General features: G+C 39.8%; 1 protein-coding gene across 2 annotated transcripts; it reads right to left on the bottom strand.

Moving 5' to 3' along the window:
- Positions 1 to 3014: 3014 nt before the first annotated feature.
- Positions 3015 to 3920, bottom strand: LOC126366351 (uncharacterized). 2 transcript variants are annotated; one of them, XM_050009473.1, is made up of 2 exons: positions 3799 to 3920; positions 3015 to 3314 (listed from the first exon to the last, which is right to left on the bottom strand). In XM_050009473.1, exons 1-2 carry the CDS (start codon positions 3879 to 3881, stop codon positions 3059 to 3061), a joined length of 339 nt encoding a protein of 112 aa, XP_049865430.1. In that variant the 5' UTR covers positions 3882 to 3920; the 3' UTR covers positions 3015 to 3058. The 2 variants fall into 2 exon arrangements, with proteins under 2 accessions (XP_049865430.1, XP_049865431.1); XM_050009474.1 differs by having other exon boundaries at positions 3015 to 3309; positions 3799 to 3915.
- Positions 3921 to 18102: the final 14182 nt, after the last annotated feature.

An 18102-nucleotide genomic window follows, 5' to 3' on the forward strand; every position in this document is an offset into this window, starting at 1 on the left:
AGGATCGTTCATAAAAAGTCAATGCTTCTCAAATGAGTGAATATAAAACAATATGATGCATTATTTTCAAATTTGGGGGCTAAAAAGGCCACATCAAAGCAAATTCATGTAAAAAAGCAATATTGCTATTTGACATTTGTTTGCATTGTGCACTTAATGTTATATATATTATGTCACTTTTAAAATTCCTTCTGTTCACCATAATACATCTTAGAATTCATTCCCCCGCCAACCGCGAGGCGAGAGGTGTGCTAAATTTTAAATCCTTCGTAAAATGGCTAAATCAACGATCGAATCGTTAGAAAAAGTTATAAGCAGGTTCTTAGCACCGATTGAAATTAAAATCACAAGTGTTCTGACGGAGTTAAAGAAGCTTGAAGACAAAATAGTGAGTCAAGACCAGCAAAAGTTCGTTTGCACAAAATGTCACTGCAGCAACAATCACCCGATGACAGGCGACGCCGACTCTCCCAGAACCTCCTTAGTGACAGTGAGCGTACAGGAACGCAAATCCTTTGCGCAAAGTGTGAGTAAAAAACCATCGTTACTGACAAAGAAACCGATATTACCGGCTTCAAAAAACCAACAGAGGGTATCTCTACCGACTGTGCGCGCCGACCCCGCGCGTGCACCTACATCTACGTCAGCGAGTACCCACATCAGCATGGGTTCAACAACCTCAACTGAAAACAAACTAGGCAACACGGCGACAAACACTGCATCACCACTTGTTTCGAGCCACGAGGACCCAAGTCAGCTTGAAGATTCCCGGGCTGAACCTCTAGTTGAACCCCCATGGCAAGTAGCAAAGCACAAAAAACGTAAATCGCAACGAGTAACTGTGCGAGGCACTGGACCGATAGACAACGAGCTGCAGACCACTGAGCGTACTAAAAAAATCCATGCGTGCTTCTTCAAACCCGAAACTTCTAGCGATGCAGTAAAGGAGTATATGTTTAGAAAATCACCAGCAACCAGTGACTACAAAGTTGACAAATTAAAACTGAAGCACGAACACTACTCGTCATTCGCTATAACATTCCCAATGAGCAAGTTCAACTTTTTTATGTCTCCGGATAACTGGCCGGCCGGCGTAGAAGTTAGCGAGTGGTTTCGATACAGCGCGCGACGCGCGGGGCGCGCGTCACACAGCTCCCACCACGGGCGCTCTGCCCCCGCCGCCAGCGCACCCGACACCGAGCGCGGACACACGGCCGCCACGCGTGACTGATCGACTGATCGTATGCCATCAGAATATTAACGGCCTGGCTGGGAAGACTAGGCGAATGGAAGTCCTATTGAATAACCGACTTCAGTGTGACGTGTTGATCATCACTGAGCATTTTCTTCGAGACGATCAACTGACATCTGTAACTTTGAATAACTATGACTTGTTGTCTTCATATTGTCGCCCAAATATCATCCACGGCGGAAGTTGCATTTACGTACGTTCGGGAATTAAAGCCATTACTAGACCTGAGTACAAAGACTTATCCGTTGAACAGTTGTTTGATGTTTGCGGTTTATATTTAACCGAACATGATTTGCTTATAATAGCAGTATATCACTCTCCCTTAACTAACGATCTCGAATATCTGCAGTTATTTGAGAAATTACTTGATAAATTGAATAACGAGTCTTGCTGTTCTGTTATAATGGGTGATGTTAACATCAACTTATTGCAATTTTCTTCGAACAAGAAAAAGCTGGCAGAAATACTATCAACCAGTAATTTTACGCAACATGTGGATTTTCCAACTCGTAAGCAAGGAAACTGCGTATCATTACTCGATCATGCTTATACAAACATCCCGGGTGACCGTGTGTCAGTCGTTAATGTTGATACTAAACTCAGCGACCACTCCGCGCAAAAACTCACCTTTGTTTACGATAGGAATCGGACACAATTACCCACAACACCAAAAAGATTACTTACACATTCAAACAAGCTCAAGTTCGCTCTCGAATTAATATCTATTGACTGGAATGAAATAGTTTTGCGGCATGAGTATGACTGTGAGAAGCTTGCCAGTGCAATTTGTACTTTGTTAGGTAACAAATTCGATATTTGTTTTCCTAAAAAACGACTGCCATCCATAACGAACAAAAACTCGTGGGTGGACAGTGAGGTCCTCAACATGAAACTGTTGCTTTTTGACTGTTTGGATCTAAAGGAAAAATTCCCCGATAACGAGAACATCGCGGCTCGTACCGCAGAGCTATCCACCCGCTATGAGTCATTGCTGTCAGCAAAGCGTACGCGGTACTATTCAGAAATGATAAAAAACTCTAGCAATAAAAGCAAGCAAATGTGGTTAGTAGTCAATACCGAGTTAGGGCGTAAAGTTCGGGATCGTGTGGACTTTACAGACGTTATCAGGGACTGTGACGGTTTGCCTTTTAAGTCTAAAACAGAAGCCGTGAACGCTATAAATTACGAATTTGTGAGCGCCGCAAGCGCATGCGGCGCCCCGCCGGCCGACCGCGCCGCTTGCGCCGGCGTGCTGACGCGCGGGCTGCCGCCCAGTGACTCGTCACTGCGATTCAAGTACTTCACTCCACAAGAAGTGTTGTCAACACTACAACGGCGAATCGCACATAAAAGTAGTACGGACGTATATGAATTGTCACCGAACGTCCTAAAAGACGTATGCCCCGTCATTAGCATCGCACTAGCCAGATTATTTAACCTATGTGTTCGCCAGGGCATTTACCCAGAAACCCTCAAAAAAGTAAAAATCTCACCGCTGTACAAAGGGAAAGGACATAAATCAAATATTAAATCCTACCGACCGATCTCCTTGATACCAGTGATTAGTAAAATATTTGAAGTGGGCCTTAACGCGAGGTTGTTGTCGTACTGGGTGCCGCGAGATGTGCTATCGGAGAGGCAGTACGCGTACCGGCACGGCCGCTCCACCACCGACCTCGTGCGGGAGGTGGTGTGGCGCGTGCTGAGCGCGCGCGAGGCCGCCCGCCACGTCGCCGTCATCTGCTGCGACCTGTCCCGCGCGTTCGATACTGCTAATCACGAGCTCATTAGGGACAAGCTCGAACACTACGGAATACGGGGTCCAGCTCTGTCGCTTATAGCTTCCTTCATGTCTAACAGGAAACAAGTAGTTTCAGGAGACGGGGGGCAGACCACATCAGAAGAGCTGGAGACTGCAATGGGCGTGCCACAAGGCTCGTGTCTGTCCAACACTCTTTTCAGCATCCTCTTAAACGACTTGCCGGTATCCGTAGATGGGGCCGATATCTTTATGTACGCCGACGATGTGACCGCTGTGGTTTCCGCTCCATCACCGTCTGAGCTGGAACAAAGCCTGGTTACAGTAGTCACTAAGATACATACATGGTTGACGGCAAACGGTTTGGCTTTAAACAGGGAAAAGACCTGTTTCATGCGTTTCTCGCTAAACGGCCACAAACTGCAACCTTTGCAGATCCCAGTGGGCGGCACATTCCTTCAACAGGTTGAGTCCACTCGGTTACTGGGTTTTACTATCGACAGCGGTCTTTGTTGGGATGAGCACATAGATGACTGGTGCACGCGCCTGGGGCGAGCTTGTTTCGCTTTGCGCCGTCTCGCTAAAACTGCGTCGAGAGATGTGGTAAGAACGTGCTATTTCGCGACCGTGCACTCTCTGATCACGTATGGTACTGAACTATGGGGTAGGGCAGCGGACTGGGAACGCATATTTCGTATGCAGAAGCGTGGTGTCCGCGCTATTGCGCGAATACCCAGCGATGTATCAGCGCGCGAATATTTCATAAAATATAAAATTATGCCCTTACCTTGCATTGTAATCCAGCAAATAGTCACCTTTGTACACGAAAATATAAACATGTTCGCAAAAAAAGGTAGAAATGAAAGTCATGCTTTGCGCAGTAACGCTCAGTGTACCGACTTGCTGACGCAAGCGCACAGACTGAGAAAAACCGGACAATCGGTTTACGTAATAGGCCCTAAGGTCTATAATCGAATACCGGATGACGTGAGAAGTGCAACTTCTGCCTGCATATTTAAAAACAGAATAAAAACGTGGCTTCTTGAGAAGCAATTTTACGATTTTTCATTTTTTAATTGATTATTTCTAATTTGTAATTGTATTATAATAATTTTAATTTATATGGAATGATATTCGATTACGATTATTATTACTTGATGATTTTATATTTAATTGATATTGTATTGATATTGTTTGTCTTATTCATGTCGATTCATTAAGTACGTTTAACGTACCTACTCTGAATTATTGTATTTACTTAATTAATGACTTGTAATAGTATATTACCAATAAAATTTTCATTTTCATTTTCATTTTCATAGAAGTAGAACTCAAATACGAAGGATTGCCGCAAGCCATCAATATATATATATATATATATACCACAATGTGTTTCAACTTCATGGCCGGTACTTACTATGGAATGCCTATTATTTCAGTATTTATAAAGTAGCGTCGCAAGTCGACGACGAAAAGCTGAAAGCGTTCTTTTTATCTCATTTCAATTTAAATTACGTACATCTATATTCTGTATTCATTGTTCTTTAAATATTAGATTGCTACTAAATTCTTATAAAAGCAAATTGAACAGTTTACTTATTGGATTTTAAATACAATTCGTTTATGAAATGTTTAATAACTCCGAAAAATTGTTCTTTTGGTTGATTATTATTTACGATAAAAAGTAAGAAACAATCAAATATACAATATGAATCATAAACTCAGCCTCTTTTAATATCATTTTCAACGACCTTTCCTAAATTTTCTCGGGGTTGGGTGGCTCCTATATAAAGGTAGCCTCCCCCTACCTGTGCCCAACATTATTTATTAGTTACTTAGTTAGTTATTAGTTATTTATTATTATTATTATTTAAAATCGAGAATAACTCAGATCCAATATGACAGGTAAATAATTCTAACCGTAAGGTCCCTCTGCTCTAGTGAACGTAGAGTTTTAAAGTATCGGTGGAAAAGATTGTCCAATAACATTAAAAACGTGCTACAATAAAAATAAAATAGATATTACGAGTCTGCGGCAGCGTAGAGGAGGGCAAACAGACTCGATATAATCCGCTTACTCGACAAGACCTCACCTAACAAGGAATATGTCTATACAAATTCTAAATATACGAAATACGAACTATAAGAAGACACCAAATAAAACCGAGTCCCTCTCAAATTCACCGTCTACAGGTAATACAAAATCGTTTCATGCGGAAAGCCACGGGAGCTCCGTGGTTCCTTCGCAATGAAAATCTGCACATTGACCTAGGTCTGCCAACCATTGCCCAATGGCTCAAATTAACTTCCAAACGTTTTTTCGATTCTGCTCCGCACCACCCAAATCCCCTGGTAGTTGCGGCTTCCGAGTACATTCCGCTTAGGGACGGTACTGAAAAGTATCGGCGTCCGAAGGACGTAATATACGATCCCGACGACCCGATCACTGTAGCCATAGAGGCAGCCAATCAACTCGCGACACCAAACACTTCAGGTCCCCGATACCGACCCCGCCGGCGTGGTCGACGATTTCCCTCATTCAGCGCTTATCGCTATCGACCCACTAGGGTCGATTAATTCTTTCAAATATTTTTCCTCTCAGACGACGCCCTGAGCCGAGGTTCGCGCCCAACTGGGCACCCTCAGAACTGTTGTCTTAAACGTTGTACCGGGTGAGAGCCTTCAGCGCTCCCCATTTGTCCGGCCAAGTAGTTAATGCCATCTGCGGCAAATCTACAATAAGTCACGTCAAAAAAAAGACCAAATAAAACCAAGAATGGGCATCAGAACAGAGAATGTTTTTATTTAAAATGCATTAGAGTTTGTTTGACTACCTCGTAAAAGCCTGAATCGCTTTAACGACAGGGTATACATAATTATCAAACTTAGCATGACCAGTATATTTAAATTCCAGGGATCAGGAGATCCTGCACGGCAACTGTGCCGCGCGAGACGCGAATCGCGAATCGAGGGTTTCGACCAATAAACCCAACGAATGCTATATACGTGGTCAAAGCCGTCGATATAGAGTAATAATGTATTTTTTTTTTTTTTTTTTTTTTTAATAGGTAATAATAGGATCGCGTTTTTCACAATCTCGTCTGTTAGTAAGTGACGATGTTTTTTCGGGTGAATGACGCTTACCTAACAAGTTTATATGAGATGGAATGGATGGAAAAATGAGCTTTTATATAAAAATAGCACACCTGAATATTGTAACCTTGCGACTTATAACAATCACAATCAATCCCAATGGAGTCAACAAGCTCCTTTATGTATGTTAATAATAAATACTATATTTCAACAGCAACTACAATATCAATAACTCCCTTTGTTTAGCCAACGCACCGATACGATACAGCTTAGGCTTCTGTATCACTGCCGGCGTCGAACACACAATACTTGTAAGGTAGCCACTCAGTAAATAATGATTACCTAAATTATAAAAATGCCTGTTATTAACAAATGTGTTCCCCTAGCTATAATGGTATAAAGCCTTCGTTCTCATAATATTAGATGTGTTGCTGTTGCAGTTTCTTGACATTTCTTCTCCTCAGTCATAACACCTTGCGAAATGACGTAGATTCAAAAAGGTTAAATTGACCTTCAACAATCCATGATAATTCATCATCATCTTTCTAGCATTATCCCGTTTTTGACAGGGTCCGCTTACCTAACCTGAAAATTGACAGGTCCCGTACAGAAGCGACTGCGTCTGAGGTTCTAACCCGCCAAGGGAAAACCAGCTCAATACAGGTTAGGTCACATAGCTGCAAAAATGTATTTTACTCGAGAATGTGGGTTTCCTCACGATGTTTATCCATGATAATTAAGTTGAATAAATTATTTTGATTTGATTTGATTTTGATTAACGGGACCTCGACACGACCCCGTCGGCGTGGTAGACGATATCCTCATTCACCGTTTATCAGTTATCACTATCCACCCACTGGGTCGATTAATTATTTCAAATAAAACCCGCTTAACGTAACGAAGAAAAAACAAAGTTTTAGTAATAGGTAGGCTATAACTATAACTTTTTTTTGAGTGGAAATGTCTACCGAATACCCTCCCGACACGGGAGCAACGAGGGGGTCATATCACCACCAATGCTTGGGGATGCTTGCTTTGGGGGGCTTGCACCAATTTAAACCCTCCCGTGTCCATATCACCGCAGTTATGTTAAGCTGCTTGTCGGCGAACCCATAATAACTATACCATCTAAGTTACTGGTAATATCGCTTTTCCGCCAGAACAGAAACTTACACCAAACGCACCAATTAACGCTATAACAAAGGATGTCCAAAATTGAACGGGTTCGGTGTGTATAGACGGGTGTAATCGTTACGGTTACAGCGTATCCGATGTCATTCCCTGTGGATTACTCCCGGTGGACAGACGACCATGGTTTATGTTGTCATTCTATAGAACTATTATAATCTGAACTGATTGTGTCAAGCCTTATTAAACCGGTCATAGAAAGGGGTACTGTTAGGTAAGTTCTTCTATCGTGTAGTTTGTACAGATAACCAACCTTAGCAACCCTAGCGTCAGGATTGGTATTGAGCCGCCAAAGGCCCCTGACATGGTTCATGTAACGACTAAATACTTAGGTACAACAGTGGATAATAACAGGTTACTATTATAGATAATAATATTAGATAAAGAGTAAGTTGGTAGAAAATTTCGCAATTGACTACAAACATACCTGATAGTATCGATGCCGCTTATTATCCCGGGCATGTCAGAAATTCCTCACGATGTTTTCCTTCACCACCAAGCACTTTATAGTCATCAAATCAAATAATTCGAAAACATATATTATATTAGTTTAGGACGTCAAAGTGCCACCTTCAATACAAAACAATTTTAATGAGTAAGTAGTTATTTTTGATACTTTTGTATAGAAAAAGAGTCAAATAAAACCTGTTGGTACGTCGACCTTATGCTGTTGCAGGGTTTCCAGCTTTCAGTGGTAAAACTGCCTTTCTTCTATCTTTTATCTACAAAACTGTATGTATTTTAGCATCCAAATCCTCTATCTACCTTGGTATATAGATGCATCTAGATGAATGCGCAGTTCAAATCAGATTTTTGTTTGCGTCACAAGTGCAAAGACAGATTAGTAAGACCATAGTCGCTACAATATCGAAGCTATTATGACAGGCATCAAATACCGAGCCGGGTATATGAGACAAGTAATTACAGGTACCCATGGGCATGAAACTAACAATGTCTAGAGTGCATATCAGGTATAGGAGTAAAACCACAGATCATAGATACAAGGGAGATATTGTTATTATTATTTTATTTTCAGACATGTGTCCATTGTTTGTTACTAACAATTTTCTTACTCTTTAATGTATATACAGGGCGTTAGTGACATCGTAACGAATACTTAGGGGGCTGATTAAGACCATGATTCTGAGTTAATATCAAGTGGAATTTTCCGTCGCAAAAGTATGACACGAAAAATAATTTAAAAAAAAAACATGAATTTTCTTAGGAAATTCCACTTGATATCAACTCAGAATCATGGTCTGAATCGTCCCCCTCTGCAGGAAAACTTTAAGGGACGATAAGTGGAGTTTTCCGTCGCAAAATTCATGTTTCTTTTCGTGTTTTTTTTTTTAATTATTTTCAATTCTATACTTTTGCGATAGAAAATTCCACTTGATATTAACTCAAAATAATGAGTTGAATCATCCCCCTCAGTATTCATTATTCGTACACCCCGTACAGGTAGGCATACAAGTACGCATGGGTGTGACACTTCTGCGGACCCCTACATGAATTTAACCGCCGTTCATTTCGTAGTAACACACGCGCTAGTTCTGGTTGCAAGATACCAAAAAAGAAATGAATGACGTAGGTAATTTTATAATAAGATCGTCGCCTCATATAATATTATCGTTTTGTGCATATTTTGGACTTAATAACTATGCTCCCGCGGCATTTCTCCATAATAAGAACTCTATGTATGAAACTCATGAACGGGGAACATGAGTCTCTGGACATTTCATACATACGTTTACTTGTATCTCTGCTCACCTCATAAGGCCCACTACAACAAGTATCTTTGGCGACAAGACAATCTTCTGACAAGTTGCAGAAGGCAACTTTTAAATAATAAATATTCCAAACTCACATTTGATTTAGTCACTTTTAAAAATTCTTGCAGTTTTCACATACCTACTAGTAAGTATAATATACTGGTCCACAAAACTAAGTATCACACTTTTAAAAATATTTTTTCTTTTTAAGTACACAGTAGTCCGTGCTTCGGAGGGCACGTTAAGCCGTTGGTCTCGGCTATTAACCGTAAAATCACCTTCACCAACCCACATTGGAGCAGCGTGGTGGAGTATGCTCCAAACCCCCTCCGGTTGATTGAGGGGAAGCCTGTGCCCAGCAGTGGGACGTATATAGGCTGTTTATGTTATGTGTTTAAGTACACAAGATAAACTTTCGAAATGAAAAGGACTCGAAAAAGACTTTCATTTTATGTATTAAGTTACAAAGAAAACTGTCAAAATTATCTTAAAACGTTTTTTAATTTCTAACTTTTAGGCTTAGAAAACAATAAAATTTTAAATGAATACCTACTTAGAATTGCAGGCCAGTGTATTTTGAGGTCGATACGTGACGTATCCCTTTCATCATCATCTCCCTAGCATTATCCCGTTTTTCACAGCGTCCGCTTACTTAACACTTTAAAGGACAGAACGTCTAATGACGTTCCGATTCCAAGTTGTCATACTCTAATACTACCTATTATGAACCATCAATGACCCATGGTCTCTGTCCGTGAAAGGCTTAACCTGAAGACGTTACGTACCCGCTTAATAATTTTTAATAGGTCTATAACAAATACTCTGTACTAACATATTTATTATACATCAATGCAAATACTGCACAAACAATAATAAAATCTCTTCACATACTCGTATACTGAGTGTACATTTCTCAGTGCCGCAGTGTCAAAGGAACGACATAGAGAAGTGTTATGAGGAACAACTCATTACGTAGGTAATCTTGTTAGCTGGTAACAAGCGCTGTAGGGGATGTACAATGAGGGTTGTTTCTGTCTATTATAGAACCAGCATGTCCTATTACATGTTCAGGAAGCTTGTGCGCTAAAGGATAGGTGTCTGTACGTCCGGTTAGTGGATATTGTTGAGCAATTTCGGACCGTCAAGCATCTGTGTAAAGACCGAATATGCGTATACAATTATCTCCATATATCGACTAGATCGCGATTAGTTTACCCACTGCAAATAAGTTTATTAATGCAAAAACAGGCATACCTTTGGTTTGCATTGATTTAGAAGCTTGATATTTATAAGACCGCAGACGGTATTACATGTTAATTTCGGCTTGATACGTCCGCACGTTTCCGAGAAAAAGGTCTTGACAGATGTTGGCATCCCCAACAAAATTATATTTTATATTTAAGTATGGCGATACTTGCTTTCTTCTTACAGACAGATAGACGAACAGACGGACGGACAACAATGTGATCCTATAAGGGTTCCGTTTTTCCTTTTGAGGTCCGGAACCCTAAAGTGTAAAATACAAAACAATACAAAAATTACTAAACAATATACAAACAAACAATAAAATACTTACTGAAAAACTAAAGATGGCACCTTTAAAATAATTAATTACAAGTTAATGCCAAAGTGACGTCAGTAAAACTTACTATTGTAACCGGGAAAAAGCAACTTCAGATATACATGAAACACACATAATACAAGTGCCTCTTTTGACGTGACTTATCCGGCGCATTTGGCATTAACTACTTGGCCGGAAATAATGAGTGACATCCTCCTAACAAAGTGCAACAAAACGCATAACCCTGCAATCACCACATAAACTTCATGAACAAGATAACAAACCTATAAAAATAACCATCAGAATGCCATAAAAATGGATTGTCGCGTATTTTTACATTACACTGCGGTGTTTTCCTCTAATTTGGCCATTTCCTGTGGTTTTGCAGTGAGTTTCCCATTATAGCAACGCACAAGGGGTTTGTATGAAAAAACAGCCATTACCGACTTAAATCGCCACTTGAGAGGTGTAGGGGCGCCGCTTGGGCGGTTTTAACTGGTTTCAACCGGATTTCAATAGGTAACATAACCGGGAATAGGGGAATTTTATACAGTAGTGAATTTTTCATTGAATCTAACTTCGAATTCAAAAAGAGATACATTTTGATTTAAGACTAAATCGCGCTTTGATTGTAAAACTATCGTATTAAATATTATGATAGTCTTAAGTACAAAAATATATAAATAGTAATCTATTATAAATATATAAAAACTTTATCGGCGGACATTTTTTTCTATCACTAACTTAACTGCTATTTGACCTGTATTTGACCCTAAGAATTCGCTTTATCTACCTAATTTGATAGAAGGTATAAAATGCAGAAAAATTCGGCACATTACGCGCCTGTATGAATGCGCCTGTATGAATGCATGTATAAATCCTACTGTTCATTACAGCTAGTGATGTACACAAAATAACGTATTTTATTTAGTTTCCTTTCTTATCTTATAATTGATTTTACGTCGAATGGGTGGCGCAGCGGTAAACGCGCTCGATCTGCGATTGTTGAAGTTAAGCAACTTTCGCAAAGGCCGGTCATAGGATGGGTGACCACAAAAAGTTTTCATCTCGAGCTCCTCCATGCTTCGGAAGGCACGTTAAGCCGTTGGTCCCGGCTGCATTAGCAGTCGTTAATAACCATCAATCCGCACTGGGCCCGCGTGACCCGATCTCCCTATCCATCCATAGGGAAGGCCCCTGCCCCAGCAGTGGGGACGTTAATGGCCTGATGAAGATGAGTTTAAGTTCCGTGGCCGTCCATCCAACGGAAAAGTCAGAAGTCATCACTTATTTTAATGAAATATAAATTCAAATTCAAAACTTTTATTTCGGATATTTTTTTACATCCATAGTAGTAAATAACTTATGAACTATGTTAGTACCATCAAAAGACAAATATACAATTAGGTATATGAGACATGAAGTTTGTACCAATGCCTCACATGGATAGTCTAGTCTGTCAGACAACACATTTCGGAAGCTTTTCTCACACAATACCACAGGGAAGCGGTTTTTTTGCGCATTATAGTGTGGAAACTATAAACGTGCGCATCCGCGGAATCCCTGAGGCACTGGTAAGCAAAACCGTTGAGGACCCGTTGCTTACTATAATCCACTGGCCACTCCGTCTTTTGTTCATTATCCGTCCTCAAAACGTGGACAGCCTTAATAACTCTCGGTACTAAAAATAAGCCGACAACAGGTGCTATGTGATAATGACTAAACAGCCTTTGAATTTGTAATGAAGGCACTGAGTACTCGGGGCGTGGGGGTGAAGGCTCTCCAGCGGGCATGACGTCACGCAGGGAACCGTACTCTATACATAATGCGACTTATGTTGTGTAACGTTATGAAAAATTAAACCGCTCGAGTATTACCCGCCTACGACAGTTTTGCGATGCTATTACCCGGCCGTACTCGGTGCTCGGCTCACAAGTGGATAGGGTTCCGCTTGCAATGGAAATTTTCAGTACTTAATTTCAACTCGTTTTTGAAATATCTGAAACATTGAGACCTTCCCTGGTTTCATCATAAGTAAAAGAAACCTAAAAGAACTTCATTGGTTTTAATCGGTAATCAGCCGGGTCTGCATGACAACCGCGCGGCGCGCGGCGCGATTTATATTGAGCGCTTCGACCAATAAACGATACGGATGCTAACTACGTAGATGCTATTAAGACATTGGTCGAAAGCCTCGATATAATTCGCGCCGCGCGCGGCGCGGTTACCGTGCAGAGCCTACTGATGCAGATATAAATATTACGATCCAGATTTACTGCTTCTAGTAGATCGTAGTGCTCTATACTTTGCGATTTTTATACTTATTACTTGCAATATCATCACAGTTTACTAAATAGCTACTTCTATACTAAATACTAACATTCTCGTTTTAGTCAATGTTTTGTGCCAGTCGCCTCTTCTATAGGCATTAAAAATTTTAAACGAAAAATTAAAAAAATATATTTAAGTAACAAGACGTCTTGAAACAACTTTCTTCACTGAAGTACGTGCCAAGTTATTAAGACTAAGTGCTCAAGTTTGACAAGTAGATTGCTCGAGGCACTCGAACCAACAATTCTTGAGCTATTAAAATAACGAAGTGCACGCAATCAATTGTCTACGCCTCTGTAATAATCTCCATTTACTTTAAACGCTCCATATAAGGCCAGGGATGAAAGTAAAAGCAACCAGATTCATTATCATCTCAGCTTATCCTGTTCATGACCAAGGTACCGTTTTTTTCATAGACTTAGATTTTTTCCCGCGTTTTTTACAGAATCAACTGACTTTACAACCTCACAAGCCTCCGAAAATATTTTTCCTCGTGCATATGGATTTCCTCACATTATTTTCCTTCACTGTTTTAAGCACTTGCATACGAAGATGATTTATAGCATCACAGGACTTAAACTACAGGGTAATGACTTATGACGTCATATAACTCAATATCTGGTATTATCAGAGAGTAAAATTTTATTCCGAACGAAAATTATATTCAACAAACTTGGTAACGTCCTCCATAAGGCGTGGTGCAAATTTTTGTTTCCCGTTTCTCCTCATCATGACGATCATTTACAAACGCTCAAAAAGGTATTCTTGCTTAGATAAAACTTTGAAACGACCCTAATTTCGCAAGCTTTCTAACAAAGGACATCATAAGAATATGGGTGCACCCTTTCACCCACGCGACAAGGGAAAAATTACCCTATTATGTAAAGACGACAACTTTTTCCATTCCCTTAATCGCACACAACATTGTACATAACATCGTAAACATACCCAGAGGAATTCAATAGAGGCAAATGTGGCAGAAACTCTAAGTTTTTAAACAGAGTTGGAGTTGGGCAAGCTAAATACTTAACTTGAGAAACTTATTTAAAAATGTCACAGTTATGATGCAAGTTCGTGCTAGTTATTCGTATGAAGAACGCTAACTTTAAAAATATGACAATGAGTTTTTATTTGTGATAACATTTTGTTTTCTTTTATTTGGGACGTTTTTTTGTTTACCGCATATGGTATAAACTCACATCACTAATTTAAGAGCCACTCTCTTGTCGGTGTAGCATACTCCATTCTTGTCTATCAAAGGCCAATTCTTTTACTTCCTTATAAGACACGACGTTCGCCTTCTCTTTGATCTGTTCCATGTAAGCTTTTCTTGGTCTTCTCCTTCCTCTCTTTCTTCGTAGACTCTCTTTTATGATGTTTTAATGGTATTACTACTTGGCCGGAATTGCATTTGGTTTCATATTACATTTTGTGGAATTATAATTAATGATTGCAAATATCATAAAACTTCTACAAAGTAAACTACAGAATTGCCCATTTGATAATGTATTAAATTGCTTCGCTGCAGATTGGTGGCCAAACTGAGAACGTTACACCCCAAGTAATTATGTACAATTTGTTTCAGTTTGACTGAACGGAAATTGAACCCTGTAGTTTGGTGGTCAAGGTTTACACTACGTATAAGGATTGTATTCGATACCGTGGACAGTTTATCTTGGCACCAGTCGTATAAAAAATGTCACCAAAACGTTTAGAAAGAAAAAAAGTTTATTGAGTAGGACATCAAACAAGTAACAATTATAAATAAGGCCCTGACTTCTAAACTAGCATACTTAACTGTATTTCAAGAGCCAGTATCTTCCCAAATTGACATACTTCATTATTATTTGAGGTACAATAATACACTTTTTACTTACGGAAGAAAGAGAATGGAAGAAATCCATGAATATATGAGGGAGGAGAAACTACAGGCCAGTGAGCGAATGAAAACACGCTACGATAGGAACACGAGGCATATCAGGGGCCTTTGGCGGCTCAGTAATAACCCTGACACCAGGGTTTATGAAGTTGGTATTCCACCTCACAACCCATACGATAAGAAGAAGATTAATAACTACGTATAGTAATGAAAATGAAAAAGTAAAAAATAAGTTCACAACATAACGTTAAATGTTTTTGACTGTACTTAAGTATCTTCTTCCAAATTCCTCGTTCCATCTCTGGTGAATATAACAAAAACAATCTCTCGTAATATGAAATGTGCTATAAAACGCGATAGGAAGTCGGTTGCTTATCTCGGAGTATCCTGGGGGAACGCCGGCCACTTGAAAGAATCTATGATTTGGGTGCAGACGCCCAAACTGACATATGTAGTGTTTGTGTATTGTTACATAATATACATACGAGTACACATATTAGATACCTACTCGTAGACACTGTGGTCCTGTGGTACACCTTGCTTCTCAAACGGGAAGCGCCGGTTCAAACTCCGGTACCAGACTTGCACCAATGAGTTATTCATCACCATCCCCCTAGCATTATCCCGTTTTTCACAGGGTCCGCTTACCTAACCTGAATATTTGACAGGTCCGGTTTTTTACAGAAGCGACTGCCTGTCTAACATTCCAACCCGCGAAGGGAAAACCAGCCCAATAGAAGTTAGGTCACACACCTCCGAAAATGCATTTCTCGGGAATGTGGCTTTTCTATACGATGTTTTCCTTCACCGCTGAGTACCTGATAAGCATTATGATCCAAACATGAATTCGAAAACAAATTCGACAAAGATTAGTTTAGGCCTGTGCTGGATTCGAACCTGCGACCTCAAAGTGACAGGCAAACGTTCTTCCAACTGAGCTACCACGGCTCGCACCAATAAGTTATTAATTTATCTTAATGAAGTTTTCAGTCACACAGTGTATCGACCATTATAGACGGCTATATAAATGGATCACCATCTATCACGGCGTTAGTCATGGAAAGCTCGGTAAGGTGTGGGTAGTTCATTTTGCGATGGGTGTACTACTATTGGGATGTAGGCGTGAGGTAGGTAGATATATTTTATTAAATAAATGATCATCATCATTCGTCATTACCAGCCCATTAACGTCCCCACTGCTGGGGCACGGGCCTTCCCTATGGATGGATAGGGAGATCGGGCCTTAAATCATCACGCGGGCTCAGTGCGGATTGATGGTAATTAACGACTGCTAATGCAGCCGGGACCAACGGCTTAACGTGCCTTCCGAAGCTCGGAGGAGCTCGAGATGAAAACTTTTTTTTTGTGGTCACCCATCCTATGTAGACTTACGCAAGTGATCCCTAATACGAAAGCCCTAAGAAGGATATGATGAAGTGTATGCTGACAGCTTACCATTCCATGAGCTATACGTATATGTACAGTCATAAGCAATATAATGTACCCACTATAGGACTCTGTCGCACTAACATATTTGACATTTAGTGAGACTTACAGTTCAATTTGTCAAAAAAGTTAATGTGACATGGTTCCAAAGTGTATATAATATATTATTAATGCTCGTGACGTGACCGTACAGTGGATCCGTACTGTTGCAGTCGATCCGACCCCTTGGTGGTATGTTACGATATACCTGGGAAGATACAAAACAGCCAAACGTGTTGATCAAACTTAGAGAAACTAACTAATACTCTTATAAATTGACACAGGCGAACATAACATAACACAACATCACGTCTGTATCTCCGAAGAAGTAGGCATAGATGTATAGTATACAGGATGTAAGTGACATAGTACCGAATACTGAAGGGGATAATTCAGACCATGGTTCTGAGTTAATATCAAGTGGAATTTTGCGTCGCTAAGTTCGTGTTATTTTTTATTATTTTCAATTCTATACTTTTGCGATAGAAAATTCCACTTGCGATGGAAATTACCACTTGATAGTAATTCAGAATAATGAGCTGAATCATCCTCCTCAGTGTTTGCCATGATGTCACTTACACCCGGTACAAGTACATACAGCTACTTATGGGTGTTACTGACACCGTAACGAATACTGGGAGGGATATTTCAGAACATGGTTCTGAGTTATCAAGTAGAATTTCTTGTCGGAAAATTCATGAAAATTTTATTGCTTTTTAATTATTTTCAATTCCATACTTTTGCGACGGAAAATTCCACTTGATATCAACCCAGAATCATGGACTGAATCATACCTCAAAGTTTTCGTGACGACGTCACTCTGTACATCCACTCCTCGCTATGTTTAATCCCATGTAATAGGGGACGTACCTATTCTTATGATACCTATGTTCATAAGGTAGATTAGAAAGCGCATAAAAAGCGTTTTGTCTTCCATAATTGACCCCATTACGATTGAAAATTGTCTCTTTCCCATACAAGGGCCCCTACCGTTATCTTAAGTTGGAGGTCTCTTATTAAATCAATCATCCGCGTTACGTTAATTAGGAGTCAACCGCGTAGCGATTGTCTCAAGCACAAAGGTACTTCAGACAAGAAGCCACTAAGGGCTATATAGTTTGATGCCGAGTATAGATATATTTCTTTATTGTGAAATTTTATTTTATTAATATTAACTTTCAAGGTTTTATCAACAACCTCCGTAGTAATAAAAAAGTACAGTGACTTCCTGTTTAACTATATAGAAAAATGGTGGTTTTATTTTTGCTCCATAAAATTAATTCATTATATCAGTGAAGTTCATTTTAATAATTAATCTTCGTGCTAAACACACTTATATGGATTAGATATTTTTTTTGTAGTTTTTGTAGTATTGTAGATTTGCCGCAGATGGCATTAACTACTTGGCCGGTATATGGATTACAAGCATGATGTCTGTCTGAAAAAAATATTTCAAAATATTTTACTATAGTACCTACATTGGTTCAGAAACAAACTGTTGATGTTTGTTCTATTAGAGGCCACGATGGAAAAACGAATACTTTGATGAGGCGAGAACATTCGAATCACGTGTCTAGTCACTTATCGCCACTTGTTGGATAGAATGAAATAAATTACTCTTGGACCCGAGGGACCCTTAGCACCCTCAAACATTAGCCGACGATACTAGTGCTCAATTCATTGGACGTGAGAACGTAGATATTAAAGTTAGATACGAATACTGAAGGTCGAAGTGTTGGAGTCTTCTTAAACTTTAAGTACCTATATACTACGAGGTTTAGT

The sequence above is a fragment of the Pectinophora gossypiella genome, chromosome 4 (genome assembly GCF_024362695.1).
Source record: "Pectinophora gossypiella chromosome 4, ilPecGoss1.1, whole genome shotgun sequence".
In the NCBI taxonomy this organism is placed as follows: domain Eukaryota; kingdom Metazoa; phylum Arthropoda; class Insecta; order Lepidoptera; family Gelechiidae; genus Pectinophora; species Pectinophora gossypiella.

Excerpts from the sequence above, each read along its gene's own strand:
- LOC126366351 (XM_050009473.1), bottom strand. The coding sequence starts at position 3,881 with ATGACTTTCATTTCTACCTTTTTTTGCGAACATGTTTATATTTTCGTG. Across the intron at positions 3,315-3,798 it reads TTGCTGGATTACAATGCAAG|CTCAGACGGTGATGGAGCGG; the intron begins GTAAGGGCATAA and ends GCTTTGTTCCAG.